At 50.5% G+C, this 23,157-nt stretch overlaps 1 protein-coding gene across 1 annotated transcript; it reads right to left on the bottom strand.

The window, feature by feature from the left end:
* Positions 1-918: 918 nt before the first annotated feature.
* Positions 919-20,737, bottom strand: CDR2L (cerebellar degeneration related protein 2 like). The gene is made up of 5 exons (XM_042032497.1): positions 20,211-20,737; positions 7,746-7,858; positions 6,240-6,388; positions 5,161-5,325; positions 919-3,678 (listed from the first exon to the last, which is right to left on the bottom strand). Exons 1-5 carry the CDS (start codon positions 20,287-20,289, stop codon positions 2,793-2,795), a joined length of 1,392 nt encoding a protein of 463 aa, XP_041888431.1. The 5' UTR covers positions 20,290-20,737; the 3' UTR covers positions 919-2,792.
* Positions 20,738-23,157: the final 2,420 nt, after the last annotated feature.

Raw genomic sequence — 23,157 nt, 5'->3', positions numbered from 1 at the left:
GCTGCTCTCTGCTACACCAGTTTCTCTGGCAGAGTGGTTGCTCAGCACTATCTTGTTCCCTCTTAGTGGAGTTGTGTAGCTTTCCTTGGTGTTCCAAAAGCAATTGGAAAAGTTTAGATCAAAGGTGGCACCAGAGGCCAGAAGATGCTTATTTTCTCCTCCTTTGATCACTGAAAGCCTCACTTAAGGCAGGAATCAAGTGACTCTGACTCACACAGTCAATCAGGACGTGTATATATGGCCACTAATATTTTTGGATGCAGAAAAAATTTGCCCTCAGCACTTTGCTGAACATGCTGCTGATACACGGCAGCTGTGCCTTTGTCAAGCCAAGTACTAATATCGTGTTACTTACATCAGTCATTTTTGGATTTGTGGTTTGCAAAAAAGGCCGAAAAAAATTAGGATTTGAATTGGGAGCTTAGAAATTGTGTGGTTTTACAGAGACTTCCGAGCTGACAAAAGAGGGGTTTTATCGCGTGGCAGTGTTGGCAGTCCAAGTGCACAAAAATGTGTGTTATATAAATAATGCAGCAGAATAGTTCAGCATATTCTCTTTCCTTTCTGCAAGGGTGCCTGAAGCACTTTCTTGACCCAAATTGTACATGAAAATCAAAGAATTAACTCTTGTGTTGTTCTTAAAAGTAAAAAGAGCTGTAAGAGCTGTGAGAAAATTGGTGTTTCTTTGTATTCAAGAGGAGAATAGAGCATTTAAAAATATATTTAATGTGTTGTGCAATTAACTGTGATGCTGATCCACATGGGATTGTTTAAAACAGAAGGTGAGGGTGATTCCCTTCCCACACCTTTGCAGCATCAGCTGACTGCAGGGCAAACACTGCCTGGCTTAAACCAACACTGCTACAAGTGCCAAGTCAACGGGTGGCGAACGCTCCCAGGAAATCAACAACGCTTCTCTTGCTGTTGTTGTTCATTTTTATTTATTTTATTTTATTAGACAACTGCTTTCCATTATAAATAAATAAGGCATGAAGGTTCTCCATACTGTTGCAGAGCTGGTAGCCACAGCCGTGTGTGCAGCTCCTGATGTGTCGGGAGCCGTGGGGCACCTGGAAATGCAGAGCGTGGAAGAGCGGAGCAGTTGGTGGTTTTGAGGAGGAGAACTCTGGAGCAGGGGTGGTTTGCACATCACACTCCTGCCAGCTTACCTCTGTGGTACTCAGCTCAACAAAACAGGGTGGTTTTGGGGGGTTTTCTGCATTAATTCCATGGGGAGTGAAAGAAAAGTCGCTCCTTGTAGCATCAAAGCCCTGGACTTGAGGGATAATTCCATTTGAACAGTCTTCCCCTTCCAAAGCCACATTCTCATTTATTTATCTCAATGTTGCAGAAGTCCCAGCCATTGACCCAAGATTTTGGGATGTAAGCTGGTGAAACGAGAATCCAGATGTAGCTGATGGTTGCTCCAGGCGGGTACAGAGTAGGTTGCTTACACTGAACTGCTGGGTTTTGTGGCTCAATGCTCAGGGTGTTGCCTAAGCTGTAATGAGATGCTGCTTCTCTGCCTAAAACATGTCTGACCGTACTAGGTCATCATCTAGTTCGTGGAAATTGGACACTGGTGATTCCTGAGACTGCACTGGCCTTTTGGCTGTGTGTTTGCATGTCTGTGGAAGCAAAAGTGAGGAGATTTCAGTGCTGGAAAGGGAACTGGAACATGAGAGGCGACAGTGTCTCAGCCAAGAAAGATTATTTTCAGCAGGAAGCTGAAATCTGTCCTTGTGGCTGGGGAGATGTTTGGAGCAGGAGTGAGGGGTGATGTGTGATCCGTGCTACTGCCAGGGCCAGACTCCTGACCCGGGAGATGCTGCATCCCCTGGCTTGTGTGCGAGTCCCTGGGAGTCAGTTTTGTAAGCCCATGCAAGCTGTTTTTAAGGAATTTGCTATGATGGGACAATGACAACCTCTTGAAGAGAGCTGGTACCCAGACCATGAGATGAGAGTGTGTCTCTGATATTGTAATAGCACTTCTTGTCTCGCTATGGGAAAGCCCTGGGCACCGAGTTCCTACCAGGCACGGTGCTTCACCTGGGTTGAAATACCAGGGCAGATTTAAAGCGAGTAAATCCCATATGCCTGCAAGGTCTGGAGAGTGTGGACTGAAACACTGAGTGACGCTGACAGAGATGGAACAATCAGTTTTATGTTTCTCTTCAAGTTTTTCCAGTTGCAATGAGCTTGCATTGTAAAGAGCTGAAAAACCTGACTGATTAGAGAATGGCTTAAATAGCAAGACCGTACTGCCCTTTGGGGAAGGCAGAGATAGACGCCTCTTGGGTTCAAGCGTAGGTTCTTAGCCATAAAACCAAACTGGAGGACTGGGCTACAGTGCTGGGGCAGCCCCTAAAGTTCTGATGGCTTTTTGTTTTACTTTGAGACGCTGTACTCCAGCTGTGGCAGGACACTGGAGGACATCCAGGCTTTTGCTTGCAGATAATTGGGCTGTAGGACAAGCTGAAAAAGGGTGGAGGGGGAGATTGGTTTCTTTTTTATCATGGTGGGGTTGACATTGCTGTTGTGATGTCTGGCAGCGGCAGTAACTCATGCAGAGATCCGTCATGTGGTTTCTGAAATCCTCTAACTACAATGTACAATTGTCCCAACAGGCTGTCCAGAGCCCAAGCTTAAAAAAGTGAGTTGGGTCCCTGTGACATTCTCTCGCTTGCAGACCTCTCGAACCTTCAAAGCAGAGGGGCCACGTGGCGTTTCCTGGGGCTCAAGAGAAGACGTGGCCATTGCAATTGCACGTGGGAGCAGTGGAGAGCGAGGACTCATTTGCTGCTCTTGTTTTTCACCTTTGTGGCATTGATGTCCGCTTTCGTTTTCTGGATGCGGGAGAAGATCTCCTTAAAAAGAGCCTTGTACTCGGGCTGGCTCTGCTCCAGCCGCTTGTCCACGGCGTCCACGTGTTTGCTGATGGTCTTCTCCATGGTTTTCCGCTCTTCCAGCTCGTGCCCCTCTCCTCGGAAGTCCCTGAAGGAGCTGTCGCGGGAGATGGGCCGGGAGGTCTGGACGCCCGTGTGGCGCACGCTGTCCTTGTGCTGCCGGCACTTGCTGAGCAGCTCCTCGTACTTCTCCAGCAGGGCGTGGTACTGCTCGTCCACCTCGCGCAGGATGGACATGCCCCGCTTGCGCACGTTGTTGGCGTGCAGGGTGTAATTGCCCTCGTGCCGGCTCACGGCGTCCTTGGTCACGATGGCGTTCAGGGCCGTGTCGCTGCAGCTTTTCCGCACGGGGTGGTTTGGGGAAGGGGTCATGGATGTCCCGTGGCTTTTCCCTCCCTCCTCCTCGGACAGGTCGATGTAATCTGCTTCCGGGGCGTTGTTCAGCGGCTCAAGGAGGGCTTCGGACAGGTTGTCCTCTCTGCTGAGCAGGTATTTCTTGACTTGTTTCATCTGCTGCAGCTCCAGGAGCTCTGCCTCCAGCTCCTTGATGCGCAGTTTGCAGTTCTCCATCTCGCACACCCGCTGCTCCAGGTCCGAGTACTCCTGGATAACCGAGGTGTACTCGCGTTCCACCCTCTCCTTCCGCTGCTTCTCCTGGTTCACCTGGGATCTCAGTGAGTTCACCATGGCTTGGAGACGCTCGTTCTCCCTCTCCAGCGGCTTCTGGTTGAATTCTGTGGAAGAGCTGTGGACTTGGAACGCATCCTCATACCTGAAAGAGGAGAAGGATGCTTGAGCGAGTCTGACCAAGCGATACTCTGGTGAGGGATTTGTGTTTTATTGTTATGTAAGTAACTCCACTGATGTCCAAAAAGGACATGAGTTCATGGAGTGAGATGTGCCTTCTCCATGTGCCAGGAGACCACAAGGTGTGGCTGGGGGTCTTCTGGACACAGAGACAAACCTCTGTCCCACAGAACTTGCAGTTTTATTGGACAGCAGTAATAAAAGACAGGAGGGAAATGAGACCCTAAAAGGTAAAAGACACATCTGATTAACAGACAAGCCACCAGCATTGCAGTGAAGCAAGAATGAGTGTTCAAGTGCTACCAGTCTAAGCTGAAAGTAGGTGGCTTTGGGTTTTTCCTAGTGGGAGTCCATCAGCTGCTCTCTGCCCCATGGGTTCACCAACCACCCACTGCATATGGTGACAACCCCAGACCCACCCAGCCATGTGTGCTTCTGCCTGTGCAGCCCTGTGATTGGGAGCTGCTCTGGAGGGAGTGAGGGAAGATTTACACGGCAAGGCAGACAGATTTTTGATAGAGGTGCCCCTTCTTCATTGCCTGGGAAGTGATAACAAGCACTTCCCCCTTCCCTTCGGGAATTTGGATTTTTCTCCTCAGTGAAGTACCCATGGCACCCTGTTTGTTTAGAGCAGATTGGAACAGTGCAAGCTCCATGGCTTCCCCTGGGAGGCACGGCTGTGGGGGGGGTATTGAACAGATTTCAAGGCACTGAAGGGCAGCCTGACCTTCAGAGCCAACTGTGGAGCTGCAAGGGGACCCGAGGTCCTGTGGTATGGGGGGAGATTGGGACTGGGGGGAAAAGAACAACAGAGACATAAGTGGATTTTGCTGGGGGTCAGGTTTTGGCCTGATTAACATCCCCATTGCTGCTGCAGTGAAAATGTCTTTGGTTCATACCCTCTGGCAGAGGATGCTTTCAGTAACAAAGTTTATTGATTGCTTATCTATTTAAAGATCCCTCTTCTGTGGACAAAGCTGAGCAAGAAGTGCCCTCATGAGGTCAGTGAATTAACACAGTGGCCGGGTTTTGAGGAGGATTAAGGCTGCAGTAGTGCTGGAGGTGTTTGTACAGCACTTGGCAGCACGTGGTGTATCCGGCTGTGCGACTGGTGTTCCTGGGGAGTTCTGGAGTCACACAGCACAAAATGCACCATCTCAACTGCCTTTGGGGAGCCAGAGGTGCTGGTGCTGTGCTAGTTGGGGAAGGGAAGTATCACTGTGCTGGGATCATCAAGGCTCTGCTTTGCCAACACCACCTTAGGCAGGTGGGTTGGTGAGAGGAACATTCCCCCCTTCAGCTCCAGCCATGAATTTCAGGCTCTGATGCCCAACCTCGATGTCTGAGGGCTTTCTGTGCACCCCCAGAGCGGCTCACCCACCGCCTCCCCTGTTTGTTTGTTTGTTTGGATCAGTTTGGAGGGGTGGCTGAAGCCAAGGCTCCGTACCTGGGGCTGGAGCACAGCTCCTTAAGGCAGGGGAAGGTGTGGATGGTTCGGCGCCGCTCCCTCTTCTCCCGCCGGATGCGGAGCTGCTCCAAGCTCCGCATTTCTTCCACCTGCTTCTGCAGCTCCTCCACCTGGTTCTGCAGCCCCTCGATCGTTTCTGTCAAGCTGCAGAGAGAGGAGGGAGCACAGGTGAGCAGTCAGGTGCTACAGGTTCCTAAAAGATGGTTTTTTCCTATAGAGAAAGCCAATCTAGGGAAGGTGCTTCCAGTTTCTAGTGTGTCCCCTAGGATCATGACAGCACTTGGTTGTTTTTTTTTTTTTTTTGGTCTTTCTCTGTGTGGTCACTCTTGAGTGGGGTTGGTTATAAAAAAGGGCAGGGGGATTGATTTGAGTCCTTCTGTCCTCAAATCAGTTGGCTGAAAGAGTCACCTCTGGGACATAAGCACTATCCTGGAATATCTCTGCACTTAAAACAAGTATCTATTCCTTTTGTTTATCTTACAGAGAAATACAGAGACTGGGCAGAGATTTTGTTTTGTTCTGTCTGTGGATAGTTTGTAAAACACTCTGCTCAGAAACTCCCTCTCCACAGAGTTGTTTGCAAATGACGATGCATTGCAAGGACATGGCTTAGGCTGGTGTTTCTAGGGATGACCTTGATCATGGGTTTGTTTCAGGAAAGAAATATTACTGATAAACTGGTGTTTCAGCGTGGACTAGCCAGGGTTTCATGAGTTGCTGGATCTGTGCCTGGTGTTTCTGCTGGGCTGTGTGCTGGGGATCTCCCTGATAGGATTATGTGCCTCTTCTTCAAGGAAACTGATCTGAGGAGAGGCTGCTGTGCCTCTCTCCAGGCAGTTTCAGATACTCCTTTATCCAGCCCTCATCCCAGGGACGTCTGTGCTGTGGCTGACCCCTGCTAACCAGCATTACTGCAACACACTTGTGTTCTAAATAGCTGCAAAACTGGGCTGATACGACAAGAGAATGGCTTAAATAGCAAGGACAGCCTGCACCTTGGGGCAGGGGAAAGGTGAGCTGAAGGCTCTTGCATCTTGAGGATCCAGGGGAGGCCGTACCAGTGGATCTTCTGTTGGGATGTCTTGCTTTCCAGCACGAGCTTCTGGTTAGCCAGCTCCAGGTCCCGTGCTGTCAGGTCCAGCTGCTCGTAGACTTTTGCATGCTGTTCGTTCATCTGCCGCAGCATCTCCAGTTGCTTGGTCAGGTACTGCAAGGAAAAGTCAAGCATGAGCACTCCACGTCCAAAATTCAGGTTGTTTCACAAGCAGAAGATTCCTGCAGCCTTTGCTTCCTCTGACAATGTGCTCTGTGGCTCTGCCTGGTTGAAGCCTCTTCCACAGATGAAATATTCATCCCCTTGCCCACTGTAAATAGTTTGAACTTGTAAATATGATTGAACTTCCCCTGCCCTCTATGAAGGGCAGTAACCTCAATGTCTCTCTATTCAGCTGCTTTTTTTATTCCCAGTACTAAAGAAAGTTGATATCCCTGGGACTGAAAGTTGACTGAAATTGGCTGGTTGGTTACTGGATCCTCTGACAGATCGATTGCAGAAGCTGTGTTTCCTTGGGAATTCAGGCTAAAACTCTTAGTCCGTGAAATATGAGGAGACCTGCAGTTCCTGTGGATTTGCACACCCTTTCCTGTAAGTCTGCCATTGCAAAATTTTATCCTGGGTAGACTGGGAGGGGAGCATCTACTCTGGTGCTCACTCTCAGCTGGTGCCAGATTCCAAATCCTATGGTGGACGTGCTTCTGACAGGCTGCTGGAGGGGGGATGGCTAAATCCATCCACTTGTTCCTTCAAACATCGGTTGTCTGATCCCTGCAGCATCATGTGCTGCTCTTGTGAACTTGCAGCCCTCCTCTGCCCTGTGTCCTTTTAAATCAGAGGTGTCCAATCTTTTTTAACTCACAGATCCCTAGAAGGCTTCCAGTGGATGAAAACCCTCCCAGGCACAGCAGGTTTAAGCCTCTAAGATCAGTTCTGCGAGCTCATAGAAATACTGCCCTGACCTCACAGGATGCTTGAAATGGGGGTTTAGATTGCAGCTCTTGGAGAAAGAGCTATTTAATGCCTCTAACAAAGGGGGCTGTGTTATGGGGGTGCTGAGAGGCCAGCTGGGAACAAATGCGATTCTGAGTCTCTGGGATCAAGGGAAAGCTGCAGCAGAGCAGAGAGAAATGAGTGTGAAGGCTGGTGGATGTGCAGGGGAAGGACAAACGTGACCCAGATGCAGCCTGATGCCAAAATCTGGTGCCAAAATCTGGCATGCACATCTGGGCAGGGAGCGAGGATGTGAGAAAAGGGAAAATGCCAGTTAGTGGGGGAAAGAGACCCTCCCCAGGGCTGGGATGAGCTTGAACAGACTTTAATCCATCCTGCTTCAGGCACTTACAGAAGATACTTCAACTTCCATGCCCCATGGCACATCCCTGCCTTACTGCTGGCATCTGAGCTGCTGGCACTGGTGGAAGTGCCCCTTTCCCACCTTCACCCTTAGTGACAGTGGTGGCCAAGCAGCCCCTGTCCCCACCCCTGTCCCGACTGTGTCCCTACCTACCTCGATCTCCTGCACTTGCTCCTCGTTGGTGGCATACATCTGCTGCAGGGAGTCCTCCAGCTCTTTGTTTCGCTCCAGCAGTGTCTTCCCCAGCTCTGCAGCCAAGTGCAAGTCTGAAAAGCAGAGGGACAAAGCTGCTGTAGTTCCCACAGCTCCAGGGCTGGGTGTGGTGGGATCTCCCCCTGCCGCCACCAGAAATGACCCCACACCGAGCACAGCAGCACATTTTTCATGGCACTGGTTTTACTGGCATGTTTTGACCTGGATGCATGCTCTCAGAACATACAGGTTCTGGCCTCTTGTCTTGCTGGGCTGCAGGAGTGAGGGGAGGCTGAGCTCAGGGCTCTGCAGCTCCTCCATGCAATGAAGATTTGGTGCTTTGCTGGCTGCAAAACCCTTCTGCACTCCCTGCACACTGTAACCAGGATCAGCACAGAATCTGGGCTGTGGCAGGTGCTCAGCACCTCCATCCCCTATTGCTGAGAAGGGCTCAGCACCCATCAGAATAGAGCAAAGGGTTGGTAAAGACCTGCAGGGCCTTGGGGATGCTCTGTAAATTATATTATTATCTCTAACGAAGGGAGTGCCTTGCCTTCCCTGTCAGCCTCCATCCATCACCTGCTAATAGACTGACAGGAGTAATAAAACCCCACGTGGCCCGAGGGGACTGGAGGCACCTCCCAGATGTGCCACCCTGGCAGCACTGCAGTGGCTGAATCCAAGGCTCTTTCCCTGGGGCAGCTCCAGGGAAAGGACAAACTGCTTTGTGTTCACTCTCCGCCACCTCTAAATGCCCGCAGGAAGCTACAGAAATAGTTGGACTTCAGGAGAAGTGCAGGGAAAAGTAGATGTTGCCAGTGTGGTCAGTTTAAAATACTGTTTTTGCTGCTGGGAAAAGAAAAAGCCTCCAGGCCCTGTGAATCTTGTTGTTGGCCAAAGCTTGAGCACACAGGTGATGCTGTTTGTGGGGCTGGGACAGCACAGCTGGCTCTGAGAACAGCCCTTTGCTTTTACAGGAGTTGGTTGTCTTCTTAAAGCCTGACTATGAGCACATGGGTTTCATTTTTCCTGATGCTTCTAGAGGTAACAGCTCTTAGGGTGGCAGAGTGCAAATCTGACTTTAAACCTTCCACGAGGAAGGAAACAAGTCCTGGTGTGTGTTACTGCTCTTTGTCTCTCTGGTGTGGTTATCATGCAGCTGTAGGTAATTAAGGAGTGACAATCCTGCAGCGTATGAGGGGACCTGCCCTGGCATTTTCTTAGCCTGTGTAATGCTCCTCTCTAGTCTGCATCTAATGATGTGTTTTGTAAAGGCTCTGCCAGGGCTGAGAGCAGCTATAATTTTCTCTAGTACTTCATTTGGCCATGGAGTTGATTGAGAAAGAGAGATACTTGGTCACTAAGACAAGAAGAAGGGGAGCCAGGACTCCTGGGATGTATTCTGTGCCTGGGAAAGCCCTGACCTCTCACACATGACAAAATGAGGCTCACGCTGACCTTGGACACAAGTGCTTGCCAGTGGGTGAGCTACAGCACTGTCAGTGCCTGGGATGGGGCTTTCCTGATGGATAATGCTGTGCTGTGGGATGTGCTGATACGTTATTAGTTTGTGTGTTGCTCGTGTTTCTTTCTGCTGGCTCCCCAGATGTGGTGCTGCCAACAGCTGCTCAGTGTGTCCTCGAATCTCCCCTTTCCATGGGAATGTGCTCTCCGGCTGTGCCCTGCATTGCAGGGTGTTATTATTAAAAGGGCTCTGACCTTTTTAATTATAATCCTCATCATTGCACAGTGACCCAGTCTGAGTGCTGCAGTTGCAGCTCTCCCTGCAATCAAGTTATTGGCATGTTTCCCCATGGACAGACCTCCTCCACCTATTTGGTTTTTTCCAAGCACCAAATTTCCCTAGTTTATAAAGTGCCCTTGGGAGACCTGAGTGTTTGCTATACCAGCTGGGGCTGGGGGAACAGCCACATGCCAGCAGAGATGAAGGATAATTTGTGCCTTTAAGCTGCTTGGGGCTGTGTTTAATGTCAGCATCACCTTGCTACAGCCAGTGTTGTTGCTGGAGAGTGGCACCTTGGAAACCACATCCCTGGCAGCAAGCAGGGCCTCGAGGTGGAGGTGTGTAGTGAGAGGGCTCTGTGCTGTGCTCCAGGTAATGAGTCAAGTGTGTCCCCGTCCCTGCGGATTACACCAGTGCTCTCCCACCATATGGCATCCAATTTAATCAGCTGGGGTTGAGTTAAGTGGATTAGGCAGTGCAAGACCCTGCATTGTAATTTAAAGGGCTCTGTCAGCGATAATTTAATGGGGGAAATGGGCAGCATTTGGGGATGAGTGGGAAAGATGAATGGGGCTCAGCTCTGAGGAGGAAATTGAGTCTTCATTTCCATTTTGAGCATAAGGGCCTGGGAGACTCCAAGCTTGAAGGACATGGGGGAATTGATTCTTTTAGTGTCTTTTAAGTGCCTCAGTCGTTGTCACACACACTCCCTCACTCTCTGCCCGCCAGCCAAAGCATCCTTGGTAATCCTGTCTCATCCACCCCCTTGTGCCCGAGTCCTCTTCCCCACCTGTTGGTCCCCCCAGCCTGTGGAGAGGGAGGGGATGCTGTGTAGAAGTGCTTTAATGTCGTCTTTAGACCAGATCCCTCTTGATCTTTGTACTAATTGTGGCTCTGCTTGGGCTGAGGGAGCACACAGCTCCTCTCCTCAGAGACCTCGGAAACCTGAGGCTGAATTTGAAATTTCACCAAGTTGTTTGGGGGAGAAAAAGAACTGTTTAGGAATTCAGGAATCCTTTCTACATAGTACTGAGGTTTCCCCACATTTTTCGTATTCTTCTTTGCTTCTCCACTGTCAGATCAGCCAGCCAGTGCTGAAGGACTTGCCCTAATTTAGCAGATATGCTGATGCCTCCCTTCCCCCTCCCCTCTGGATGCAGGAGGAGAAATAAAGTGCTGTGTGTCCGCTCGATGTGCCCCATCCCTCCACATCCTGCCTGTGCTGGCCAGTCCTGGCTGTGAAATGGCCAATGTTCATCTTCAAAAATGGGGTCTCGATGCTGCCAAATCCTATCAGGAGAAAACTGTGGAAGCAAACTGTCCCAGGCAGCACCAGCCTGATGCCCTGTGGCTCCCTGTATTGCAAGCACTGATGTGACCCTTCTAATTAACACCAGCCAAGGAGCCGCGCTGTGTCCCCAAACAAAGGGCTGTGCCTATGGAGCACTGGAGGGGAGGGATGGAGGCTGCATTTCCCTGAAAGCTTCCATGGGAAAGGCCTCTGAGCAAGGAGGGTGGGGATGAGAAGAGAGACATATGGCAGGAAGGAAGCGGGAGCTGACTCCAAGCAGTGCTTGGTACAGGGGAGCAGGGCTGGGCAGAACATCAAGGAGGCGCTGTCCTGGAGCCGCAGCAGCAGGAGATCAGCAGCAGCAGCCCAGCTATAATTCTGCTGCCTCTGTGCCATTGAGGAAACTTGAAAAAACCCCATCCTGATGCAAAAGCTGTAGCAGGTTGCCTTTGATGGAAGGAGGCTGAGGGACAAACTGCAGGGTATTCCCTCCGGTAGCATCGTGTGGCAGTGCTGGCACAGGCGGATGTTCCCTGCTTGGGGCTGCGGCAGAGCTGGGCGCTTCCCCAGCCTTGCAACGAGGCTCAGAGAGGATTCGGAGCTGTTTCTGCCTTCCCAGTGCTGGCCTGCATCTGTTTGGGCACAGCACTCTGCCACAGCCCGCCCTCTGGAGGGGTTTCTTCCCTCCAGCACGTCCTGGCTGCGGCTTTGGGAGAGCGTAAGCCTGGTGCCGTGCAGGTTTCGGCTGCTCTTGGCACGATGATGATCTGGTAGCTGTTCAGATGCTCTTCGTAAATGCGGCTTTCTGGAGGAAGCCACCATCTGGTGCAGCTGCTTTGGACTTTCCCCTGTCATCTCTCTTGCAGCGAGGGATTCTCATGTTTAGGCTGTGAGAGAACACACTGGGGATGCTGCACTTGGCTCCTCACCTTTAATAAACCAATCCTGTCCCTGTCCTGCAAAGCCAGCAGCTTGCAGGGGGCACAGAAGTCCTTTGCTATGTGGTGCAGATGAGCAGGGGCTTGTGGATTTGCAGGTCCCTTTCAGCTGAGCATCTATAAAGGAATTACTTGTGGCCCCTTCCTAAATGTGGGGCTGTGGAAAGGGCTGCTCCTGCCCTGTGCTGCACACGGGGAATGCATCCGCTGAAGAGCAGGGAGGAGGGTGTGGAGGTCTCTGGAGGAAGCTCAGGGTGCTTGTAAGCTGATGGATGGGGTACATTGAGAGTTAAGAACTGATGTTTAATGCTGTTGACGTTTAATTTAATGGCATTTGCTGTCTGCTCCATTACACACGGGTACTTAAAGTCAAGGGTGGGTGCAATTATTCCTTTCAAAGTCTAAATGAATGATGCTATGCTGGTTTACCCTGGGGTAGGGTATACTTGCTACTCATTTATTTTCCTTCTTAGTTGCAAGGGATTGTGCTGTCTGGATATATTACAATGAAGATCAGCTTTTGTGTATCACTTACTGCTGCTCCATGGCAGGTGATGGAAGCAATCTCTGTACTTGGCCTGTATAAGGCATTACAATGGAACTTGCTGGGGTGCAGGGAAGCAAATGCCATCTGGCAACATCTTAAAAACAACCTGAAAAAGCCTTTTCAACATGCCCCTTCCACAGAAGATCGTGTTTCCCAAGGCCAGGCAGAGCTTCCAGAGAGTCACCAGTGTTGCTGCTGGGACATGGATTCCCCATCCCTTTTACACAGGTGTAACTCAGACATTGCTGCTCAGTTCAGCTTTGTACTTGGTGTTCTGTGTGTTTTTTGGCAGGATCTGCTACTTTGGTGTAATGTGGTGTTCCACAAAGGCAGGGCTTGCTTTGTAAAACAGCCCCAATGAAGCAGGTGGGGAAAAGCCGCTGTTGGGCTGGGTGAGAGCAAATGGGGTGTGTAAGCCCTTGGCAGTACAGCTGCCTCCTCCTCTTCCTTCTCCCCCTTTCAAGCTGTGGCTCTCGCTGGGCTGAGCTGATGTTGGTCACACTGGCATTTTCGTTACCCTAATGAGATTTGCTGGATTTCCTGCTTGGTTTTTTTCTTCCTTTTCTTTCTCTTGTGTAATCTGTTACGTGCTCCTGTGCTGCCTTTGGCTTTGCAAGTGTCCCTGGTGGGGAGCCTCAGGTGGTGGCAGAAGGGTATTTGGCAGGGGGTCAAGGCAAGCCCAGTGCACTGAGAACAGCTCCTTCCATGCTATCTTGAGCCCCCTGAGCAAAAGTGGCATCACCAAGGAGTGGAAATCCCTGACAAGGCGCTCAGGGACGCACTGTCTGTGCTGTGCTGCAGAGAAGCCCTCCAGCTCCCTCAGCCCCTGCTGCTCCCTTCCTTGCCTTCTGTATTTTTCAGTTCTGTTCGGTGTTTTCTTTATCTGCTCTCCTTTATTCTTCTCAGATGCTCACCAGACATTTCAGATTTAATTTATACCTTCTCTGTCTTCCCTCTTATCATCCTGCACCCCAAATTCTCCCCTGTATATCAATGCTTGAGACCCAGGATGGTCCCCTCTGCTTACAAGCTGTGTCTCTACAAACACACACAGAGCAGTCCCATCCCTGTGCCCACAGCAATCGCTGTGCCTTTTGCCAAGCTGTTAGAGCGTGAGAACACAGAGGATGTTATTAGACCATGGCTGAGGCCCCATCTGCATCTTTTCCTGCTGTTCTCTTATCTAAACAGCCTCAGTGCCTGTGTTTGCCTTATAGGCTAAAATGGTTTGAAAGAGCTTGGTGACTGGTGGCTGTGAGGCTCTGATAGTGCACCTGGATCAGAATGTCCTAAATAAATATATACAAGTGGGGCTGTTGAAGAGGAGCAAAGAAAGAGGAGGGAAAAAGGCAGCCAGAGCTTTCCTGCATGCGCTCCTCCCCCGGGCAGCAAATCTCCAACTAATTAATTGTGTTGGGTTGCAGAAAACCGTGAATAAAGGCTTCTACTCTTTTAAAGCTAAAGACACAGGCATGTGGATGGCTGCCACGTGGCAGAACTCCTCTCCCCTGTGTGTTTTGGGGGCAGGAGGTTGTAAGTGACACAGGATGGACAAGGAGGATGAGCACCAGGGTGCTCAGCACAGTGCTGTGCATGTGCAGAGCCCCGAGCAAAGGCGCCCTTCCAAGGACAGGTCACTGTGCTCACGTGGCAGGGACGGTGCCCACAGCACCGGGCTGCCACAACCGTGTCACTTCTCCTGCCCTGCTCCTGATCACACAACATATTCCCCTACTCTGAGCCATTCCCAGCCAACTTGGATGCCCTTGTTCCCCTCTTGCTGGAGGGACGCAGGTGGAACCACTGATCCTGAGTGATTCGGACACTCGGGGAGCAAACATTCCAGCACAAATGTCACTTTGCAGCTGTAGCAGCCCCCAAGACCCCTGCCAACACTGCCACTGCTGGTTACTTCTGTCTGCTACCTCTCATGTCCAGAGGCATATAGGTACAGAGACCTTTCTTCCACAGCCACGTGTTACAGCTAAATGCAGAAACAGCCTGACCCTCTGCAGCAACACCAAAAACCTGCCCACCTCTTATCTAGCAGCCCTGTTTCTTGACTTTGGAGAAAAGTGTATCATCTTGCAGGGTGCTGCCCCACTACTGCTCCCGGGGAGGTTAGGAAGCCCTGTTCCTCCAGGCACTCAGCTCACAGCCCAGCTGCCTTGTGCCTGGCTATTGGCACAGGCTGGAGATGCTGCCCATGTGGAAAGAGATCCTGACCTCAGATGAGTGATCAGTGCTGTTTGTGCAGCTGCACAGGAAGAGCACAGGGCTGTAACCTTCCAGTCTGAGTTTCCAGGGAAAGGGAGTCATGGAATACTTGATGTACTCTCCAAATGGTGTTATGTCCATCACTAGTCCTGAACAGGATGCAGAGCAGTACTTCTTTTGGGGGCCCAACACCAAAACCAGTGTCCCTGACACAGTTCTGCTGCAAAGACTGATGCTCATGGGATGTGCTGTGCTGCTCCTTGCTCTGCCTCCTCCTGCAGGCACCAGTGCTTGGTCACCACCTCCCAGTTCAGGTGCCTTCCCGGGACTCAACACTTGCTCATAGACCAAGAAAACTTGGAGGATGGCATGATCATGTCCTTGCTCCAACTGCTGCATATTTGGAAGAGGCCAACATAGACCTGGATATTACACACTCAAAGGTCTGAATTCTTCAGGGAGGAGGCAAATTAACTGAGCAGGGCCAGGGCAGCTGCACAACACATGGGGTAGACTACAGTGACTTCCCAGAGAGCTGCAGAGGAACAGGCTGTTTAAACCATTAGAACTGTCTCTTGGAGAGATGGTTTATAACTGTTTGTAAAATACACATGGGAAAAAAAGGAAAAATAAACTGTAACATAAAATCCCTTTGAAATTCCCAGCTGTGCAAAAAGCAGCAGTTGTGTAACATCTGGTCTCCTTCCTTTGGGGTGTTTTGTATTTGAGATATTTTCCTAAATTCTTGGCTCATGTACCTGTTTTGGGCAGATTAAGTAGAAGCTTTGGAAGTCCTGAAGATACGTTTAGTGTGAGCACATAGATCTGTTGGAGTGAGATGAGGTGGGAATTTAGCACTGTGCTGCTCTGGGAAAGCCTTTTGGGAGAGGAGATGGAGTGTGTGAGTGCGGGAGTGAGCGAGCCGTGCGTTATCCTGAGTGCTGGCACTGCTTTTAGCAGGAGCAGGATGGGACCCTGGTGCTCTCACTGCTCTAAGTGGTTCCTGCCTGTCACATTGAGTCAGTGCATCTGCCCTGTCACCAGCCAGCACTGGCTGGTACAGGAGCAAAGAAAGAGGATTGGAAAATGCTGGGGTGGGGGGACAGGCTCCACGTGCAGCGTGTTAGTGGCCGGTGCCTTGGCTCCCAGTCCCTCAGGCTCAGAGCCGCTGGAGGAAAATGTCCTTCAGGATTCAGACCATAAATCCTTCATACACGGCCTTGCCAAGGAGAATTGCCACTGTTAGCTGATTGTTGCAGGATACAAGATACGGAAAACTCTGATTTTGGTGTGGTTTGTTTTTTGTTTGGTTGGTTTTTTGTGGGGTTTTTCTTTGGTTTTGTTTGTTTGCCTTTTTTCTTTCCAGCGGTTCCTCTAATTCTCCTCCCTCCCACAGCTGGAAGTATGTGCCTGGGTTCAGCAGAGAGGAGCTTCTGGTCTCTCACTGAGAGCTGCTGCGTGGGGCTTTCTTGTGTCCCTTTTTCTTGCTGTCTTCATGTAACAGGGGAATTTTCACTCTAGGAAAATACATCTATATATATTCTTTTTTCCCCCCCTCATATTTGGAGCCTCTCATCCCTTCCTTAGACTAACCTGTCATCTTATTTCCCTTTCTCCTGTGACTTTTCTAGTCCCTCTTGTCATTCCTAAGCAGCTCAGCAATTAGTCACTGAAAACTTTCCACTTCCATAAGCTACCTGCTGTACTGTACTGCTAAATAAATAAGTGGCTCAGCTACTGCAGGCAAAGCTCTGTCCTTCTGGCTTGCCTCTGGGGAGGGAGGGAGGGGAGTTAACTGCTGTGCTCCTGGAGGACAGGCAACGTGTGTGCCTTGTCCCTGGACTGCTGGGATAACTGCATCATGAGGGGCAGAATATGGAGTTTCAGCAGCTCCCCCGTGCAGTGAATCCTTTGGGGAAGCTGATAATGGATTGCAGTGCTCTGGACCACCTGGGTGGTGCAGGTAAGGGTGCTAGTGGGTGCCAGGACAGATCCCCTGGGCTCACCCCAATGCCAGGATCTGGCCACTGGAGCACTGGTGACCCTGTGTCTTTACACGGATGAGTTGGAAGTGGTGCAAGCTCAGCACCTTGTGTCATTTTCCTTCTTAGCACGCAAGCAATCAGATGCTTGGCAAGAGGAGGAGGACTTTAAAAAGATCCTTAAATCTGGAGACCTTTAGAGGTTACAGCTGTAACATCCTAAGCCTTCATTGCAGATGGTTTGGCCCAAAAGTTTCTGTGGCTGCCCAGGACAATTGGTCTCACAGTGGCAATGAGGTGATGTGCTGGTTCTTGCACTTCCTCTGGTCCTGCTGCCTATCTCAGAGCAGTGAGAGGCTGTTTATTGACATGGGAGGAATCACCCCACACTTATAGAATCCCACAATATGCTTAGTTGGAAAGGACCCATCAGGATCATCAGGTCCAACTCCTGGCCCTGTGCAGGACACCCCAAGAATCCCCCCATGTGCCTTAGGCTATGGTTAGGTCCAGAGATCATAAGGGTGGCTTTGAGGGGCCTCCTCTTGGGCTGCACTCTGCTCAGTGCAGACCTGAATGCTGGCAGGGGGATAGGGAGGCTGGGAAGATCAGGGAATGCAGTGGGATGACTGCAAGGACTCATCTTGGGAGATTGCTGCGGGGGAGATGATGGCTGGAAGTGGCTGGCAGAGCTGCTGGGTCTGTTTGGATCCAGATGCAATTGAGTTGGCACACAGCCCTCCCAAACACAAACACTCCTGATGAACAGGAAAGGTGCCCCCACTTATCCGCAGCTCAGACTCTCTAATTTTAGCTCATTCATTCTCTTGGGGTCTGGCTGCACGTAGGCCCTGTGCGCAGGGTGTGATGCAACTGTAGCCACATCATCAGTTCTCAACAGCTGGAAAAAGCTTCACCAGAATTGTATTCTGGTTTTAACACTTAGAGGCACAGATTCCCCAGCCCATGGAAGGTGGCTGGACCAAAGCAGCACTGATATCTGTTCATGCTTACAAAGCAATCAGCTAAGTCGTGGTACCAGGGAATTGCAGCTCCATTTTTACCACTTTCCTCAAATCAGAAAGCCTTCCCAGAGGGAACATCAGTACAAAGGAAACCTCACAGGACACCACTGCTGTTACCACATCATTGCTGCGGGTCCTGGCTGAGATTTGAGTCTCTGCTTCTATGTAATAAGGCATCTTGGTATAATGCCTTGAGCCACAGAGTGTTACAGTTTGCAGGAAACAGGTAAAGGAATCTGAAAGGCACTGGCTTAATCTGAAGGAGGCTGGAAGGGCCTTGACACTGGGGACCAGATCTTGCTGCTTCCAAAGCATGTGGTGGATGCAGCCAGTTGCTGTGGACACTTTAGGGGAAAGAAAGAGTGATTGGGATTTATTCTTTTGAAAAAATCAGTTACTTTGGCAAGGTGAAGCTCATGGAGGATGAGGAGGAAAGTAACAGGTGCTTGGTGTGGAGCTGGAGGCATGATTTCCACTCTGGTGCTAAAATGGTTAATTAACATAATCATCGCAGAGCTCCCAGTTAAGCCATCTGTTGCTTAGCAAACAGTTTTGGATGTAAATGTAATAAATATTTGATGATGCTGTGAAATGACGATAAAGGCCCAGCAACCAACTGGTTCACAGAAGAACCTTCTCTGCTCTCCTAGCTTGGATTGTTTCCTGTTTCTCCCACCGCTCGCTCCTAAGGAACGGTCTTTAAGCCTCTGCTTTTGTCCTCTGCCCTCCCGGCGCTGCTGCCAGGCGTGGGTTTCTGTGCGACCCTGGGCTCTTGGCATGCCAATCCTCTTAGTAACGCCTCTAATCATGCCACGCTGGATGTCTTGTGCTGCGCTTCCACCCCCCATTCCCAAACCAACAGCTCCACGGCTGTGCCGCCACCAAAGACCTCTGGGTGTCCTGCAAAGGCGCAGTGTATGTGGACAAAGTCTAGCACTGTCCTTCGTGATGCTTTGTGCATCATGCAAATTAATTACGGTTGTAATTACCCCGTAGGACCTTTCCACTTGGCTGATTCCAGTTAAAGCCTTCCCACATCTCTCCTTCTGAGTTTGTGCAAGCCTGTGCAGCCCCTATTCATAAACAGGAGGCTGCAAGCCCACAGCTGGGCTTTGTTTTGGGTTTGTGTTTTCCTCCAGTTCCGTATGTGTTCAAAAGTGGGGCCTGTCCCCAGCATCAATCCATCATCTGGAGACAGTCATTCTCTATTTAGGCTGCTGGGGCAGAGCTGGGAACGTGGCCTGCAGTGGGAAGGTGCTTTTATTGTTGTGAGCCAGTTGTACAGTGCCAGTGCTGACTCATGAACCTGACACCAGGGACAGCGTTAGGCTAAAAATCAATTGGTCCCACGTTGTTCAACACTCCCTATATTCATCCCTAGTTCTGCTGTTCCTCAGCCTGCATCCTGCCCCTGGACCAGTGCCCAGGCCCCTTGTGAGCCATGGGAAGACGTCACCCAGAAATGTGAATTTCTGAGCATTCAAAGGCTGCACTGTTTATCCAGCTGATAGCTCCATCTCCGTGCTCTTGGCTTCGTTTGAGTGTTGTGTTTCAAAGAACAGAGCCCAGTATCCCACTACTTCCTGCTAATTGAGAAATCGGGGTTAAAGCCCAGCTGTGACAACCCCTGGGGGGCTGGTTATCATTCCTTGCTGGGCCCCTGTCCTGCAGCTGAAGTTGTATAAACTTCAAATCATGACATAATGTACTGGAGCAATGGTGGGCTGAGGCACTGCAGCTGGACTGCACATCCCTGCTGACAGTCAGCTGCGAAAAGCGAATATAAAACTGTACCTATAGTGCAACATGCTGGAGGGGAACTGTGTTTAGGTAGGAATGATTTTTTGCTATGCATTGGCAAATCAGTTCAGTTCATTCCTGGGCCACTGGCCTGAAATGGGACTTCTTCCAGTTATTTACTTACTGCATGTTGAATCAAAATATTAAGATAAGAAAAATAATATTTAAAAAAGCCCCAAATACTCACAGGCACCAACTGTCCAGCCTTAGGATAAATATTCCATTGAACTAGGTACAGTTACTTCAAAGCAAACTACACAAGTGAACGTTTATCTTCTAACACGGCTATTTTTGCTGTTTGAAACTTGGCCTTGATTTTTTCTTCTCTTCCTCTATTTTTCCTGGTTTTATGGCTGATTGGAAAAATCTCCAGAAGTAATTAGGTGACTAAGAAGCTGAAGATCCCTCTGGATTTGGGCTTGAATAGCAAAAGCTTTTGAGAGACTTTCAGCATCCTCAGCAATACATTATTTGCCATATATTAATTTCTAACTAATGTGCCTGGTAACTCTACCTTGGACTGCTCTGAAATAAAAGCAGTATCATAACTACTCCTGCTTGATTCTGCCTGCAGCAAGTTTTTTGGGGAACCAGCTTTCTTGGAGATGTAACACAACAAATTATTTACTGCCCTGGTGCTCAGGACAGCTCTGGGCTCCCTACCTCTATCCATCGGCTTTAAACTTTCCTTGGCCAGGACAGTGGTTTGGAGCAGCAGAGCCGAGATTTGCCGCTGCAGGATGAGGTGCTGGCTTTGCCAGCCAAACAGCAGACCAGAGAGAAGGTATCCCACCCTCCCATCCCCGGGGTTTGCCCGTTTTCTTGCCCGCGCATCCCCTGGCCCACCATCCCTGGCAGCTTGCGGCGTGCCCCCATCCTTACCCTGCTCCAGGTCCTGCTGGTCGTACCAGGGCTCCTCTTCCTCGCTCTGAAACTCCTCCATCCTGTCGGCGCTCAGCATTTAGCACCAGCGGCCCGGGGAGACGCGCAGCATCCGCCGAAGGAGGCCCCGCCGCCTCCGAACCGCGGAGCGGGATGGATGCGGGGATACGGGCAGGGATGCGGGTGGGGATGCGGGCGGGGATGCGGCCTCGGTGCCCCGGCCGGGCCGGGAAGGAGGAGGTGGCACGACGTGGCAGCCGGTGCCTGGCCGCTGCCCCGGCTCTGCGTGTCCGGAGGGGCGGCTTCCTCCTGCCTCCAGGGCCGGGGGGGCTCCGGAGGGGGGGGATGCAGCGGGGACGTGGCGGCCGGGGCGGGGGGCACGGCTTGCACAGGGCTGGGGGATGCACAAAGGAAGGAAGAGGGCCCGGCGCAGCCAGGCAGATCCTCGTTCCGCAGCTCGGTGGGGACCTCTAGCATGGAAATGCTGCAAAGAAAACCGGCGAGAGGGAAGGGGGAGGCGAGGCGAGACCGGCCTCCTTCGCCTCCTTCTTCTCCGCCTCTGTCTCCTCCTCTCCGCCCAGCCCTGCCGCGGACAGCGGGGCGGGCGCGGGGCTGCGGGGAGAGGAGCGTGGGGCGTCGGGGTGGGGCTCACTCGGGCTGCGAGGACGGGGAGCTGTCCCGCAGTGCTCCTGCTCTGTCCCTCCCGGCTGGGAGGTCTGCCAGGAGCAGGGCTTGCGGTTGGAATGCCGTGTCCTGGCCTTGCCATGGGCTTCACGGTGGCTTGGGACAATTATCGGGACCTCTCAGTGGAGGTGTCAGGGTCTTCTCTGCCTTGCTGGGATTGTGTGGGTTGTTCTTCAATAAGATCATCCACCCTCCCTTAGCTGGGGCTGCAAAAGGGGACACCCCATACAAACAGCCCCACAGCATCACTTGGTGTCTTCCTCCAACCCTGTTTTGCACTCTGATGGGAAATCAGTGCCTCTGATGCAGGTTCCTCTTTAATTTCTCTTACCTTGCTGAAGGACGAAGTGAGCTTAAAATTCAGGGAAATGAGGATTTATACAGTTCTGAGGAGGAAATGTGTCTGTTACATATAAGTAAATTCAGCAAAAATCTTGGGATTTTGGTACTTGCTTTTCACCTTAATAGAATAAGGGTTAGAGATGGTGGTCTTTCTCCTAGATGGAGTTTGGTCCAAGGGATTTTATTTGTGCTTGTCAGCCCTGGAATCTATCAGAGATTCTAAGGTCCAAGTCAACTCCTGTGACAGTAACCCTGGGTTTAGACGATTTTTTTTTTTTTTTTGGCCTTCTGTGTGATGGAACTCCATGGATTTATATTTGATTGCATTACCTTGCAGTGATGCCTACAGAAAAGGCAATATAAAGTGTCTATGCAAGAGCAGCAGACTGTGCATCCAGAAAAGATGGGATTTGTGTCAGAAAACTCTATCCAATCCAGCAGTGACAGGCAGCTGGGAGCTCCTGGATGATTAAAGCGAGGGCTAGTACTCAGCTCTTGCGTACAGCAGCAGAGGAGGGGGATAAGGCTGGGAATAAGAGAGGAATTATAGACTATTCCTCTCCCCTTTTCTCCTCATAGACCTCTCCATGACACATACACATTCTGAAAATTCAGTGGCTGCCTGGAAATTCATCTGCCTTAATACAGTCACAGACCAGAATCAAGGATTCTCTTTAACTTGGCATTTGTAACTCAGCAAACATAATCAAGCATTTCTGGTGCATCTGGGAGAAGGCCATCTCTAGGTACTAGATCTTTTTCTAAGCAATTTTAATACAGAAATGGGAAAATCTTAACTTTCTCACACCTATTGAAGAGTCATGTGGAAAATGCCCTTAATGACATGCTTCAACTTTTGGTCAGCCCTGACGTGGTCAGGCAGTTGGACTAGAGTTCTTCTATTATTTGTGAGAAATAATTGCTTTTGGAAAGTATTCTGTTCCTAACAATAAATTCATATAATTTATCTGTATATTGTAGCCATATTGAGTGCTTGGATGCAAAGTCCTAGGCTGTTGGGCAACAAAAGCCAGATTACACGATTTTGTGAAAATATTTTTTTCCTGTAGGTTTTACGAGAATGTCTCAGATCTGATATGTCACTCAATCGAACAAAAAACCACTCCTGTACAGGTTATATGCCAACAAATGAGAATTCCCACAGTCTGCCCCAGCTGGAGAGTCAGCACATTGCTTTCTTTTGCAGAACGATTGGAATTACCTCATTTCCTCTGAAGAAAAGAGGTTCGCAGAGCTGAGCATGTGAAATGTAACTCAGGGACACCAAAAAGACCTGCTTGCAGTTCACAGAGCTGCTCGGAGCAGAAAACTGCGACGATGGCTTCAAAGGCAACACAGAATGCCCTCAAACAGCTGCTTTGAGGTGTTCAGTGAGTGCCAAATCCTGAATTCCCAGCACCCAGGGTTATAAAACATCCTCTCCTTCTGTGTGGGTGGAATTTCATTAGGGTTAATGGGCCGCCACATGCAATGAGCTCCTCATAAGGTGCTCAAACAGGGTCTGTGGTACAAGCCTGCTTGTTTTTGTCTCCTTTCAACCCAGGACTAGGGACAGGCTGGAGCTGGCTGTTGTCCTGGCATCGTGCTTGCACCTCGGAACCATCCAGGCTTGGGAGCAGGCTCTGAGAGTGGGCGGTAGTGGCTTGACAGAGCTGTCACTGGGCTTGTGCCCGAGAGCAGCCTGGCACAGGAGCTTCAGGGGACAAAGGCTGTGGGCAGAGGAGTGGGAAAAGGGGCAAGAAAAGGGGAGAAGGGATGACATGAGGGGAGAGGACCTTGATGCAGGATAAGGCAAAGGATGGAGCAGAAGAGAAGGGCTGTAAAGGAAAGCGAAGGGCAGAGAAGGCGGGGGGAGCGTAGGCAGGAGGGGATAGCGAGGAAGAAGAAATGAGAAAAGCTG

This window comes from Corvus kubaryi, unplaced genomic scaffold, assembly GCF_017639235.1.
Source record: "Corvus kubaryi isolate FWS band 111438036 unplaced genomic scaffold, C.kubaryi_AGA036_p1.0 37353, whole genome shotgun sequence".
Lineage (NCBI taxonomy): Eukaryota > Metazoa > Chordata > Aves > Passeriformes > Corvidae > Corvus > Corvus kubaryi.
This window is presented reverse-complemented; position numbering and strand designations above follow the sequence as displayed.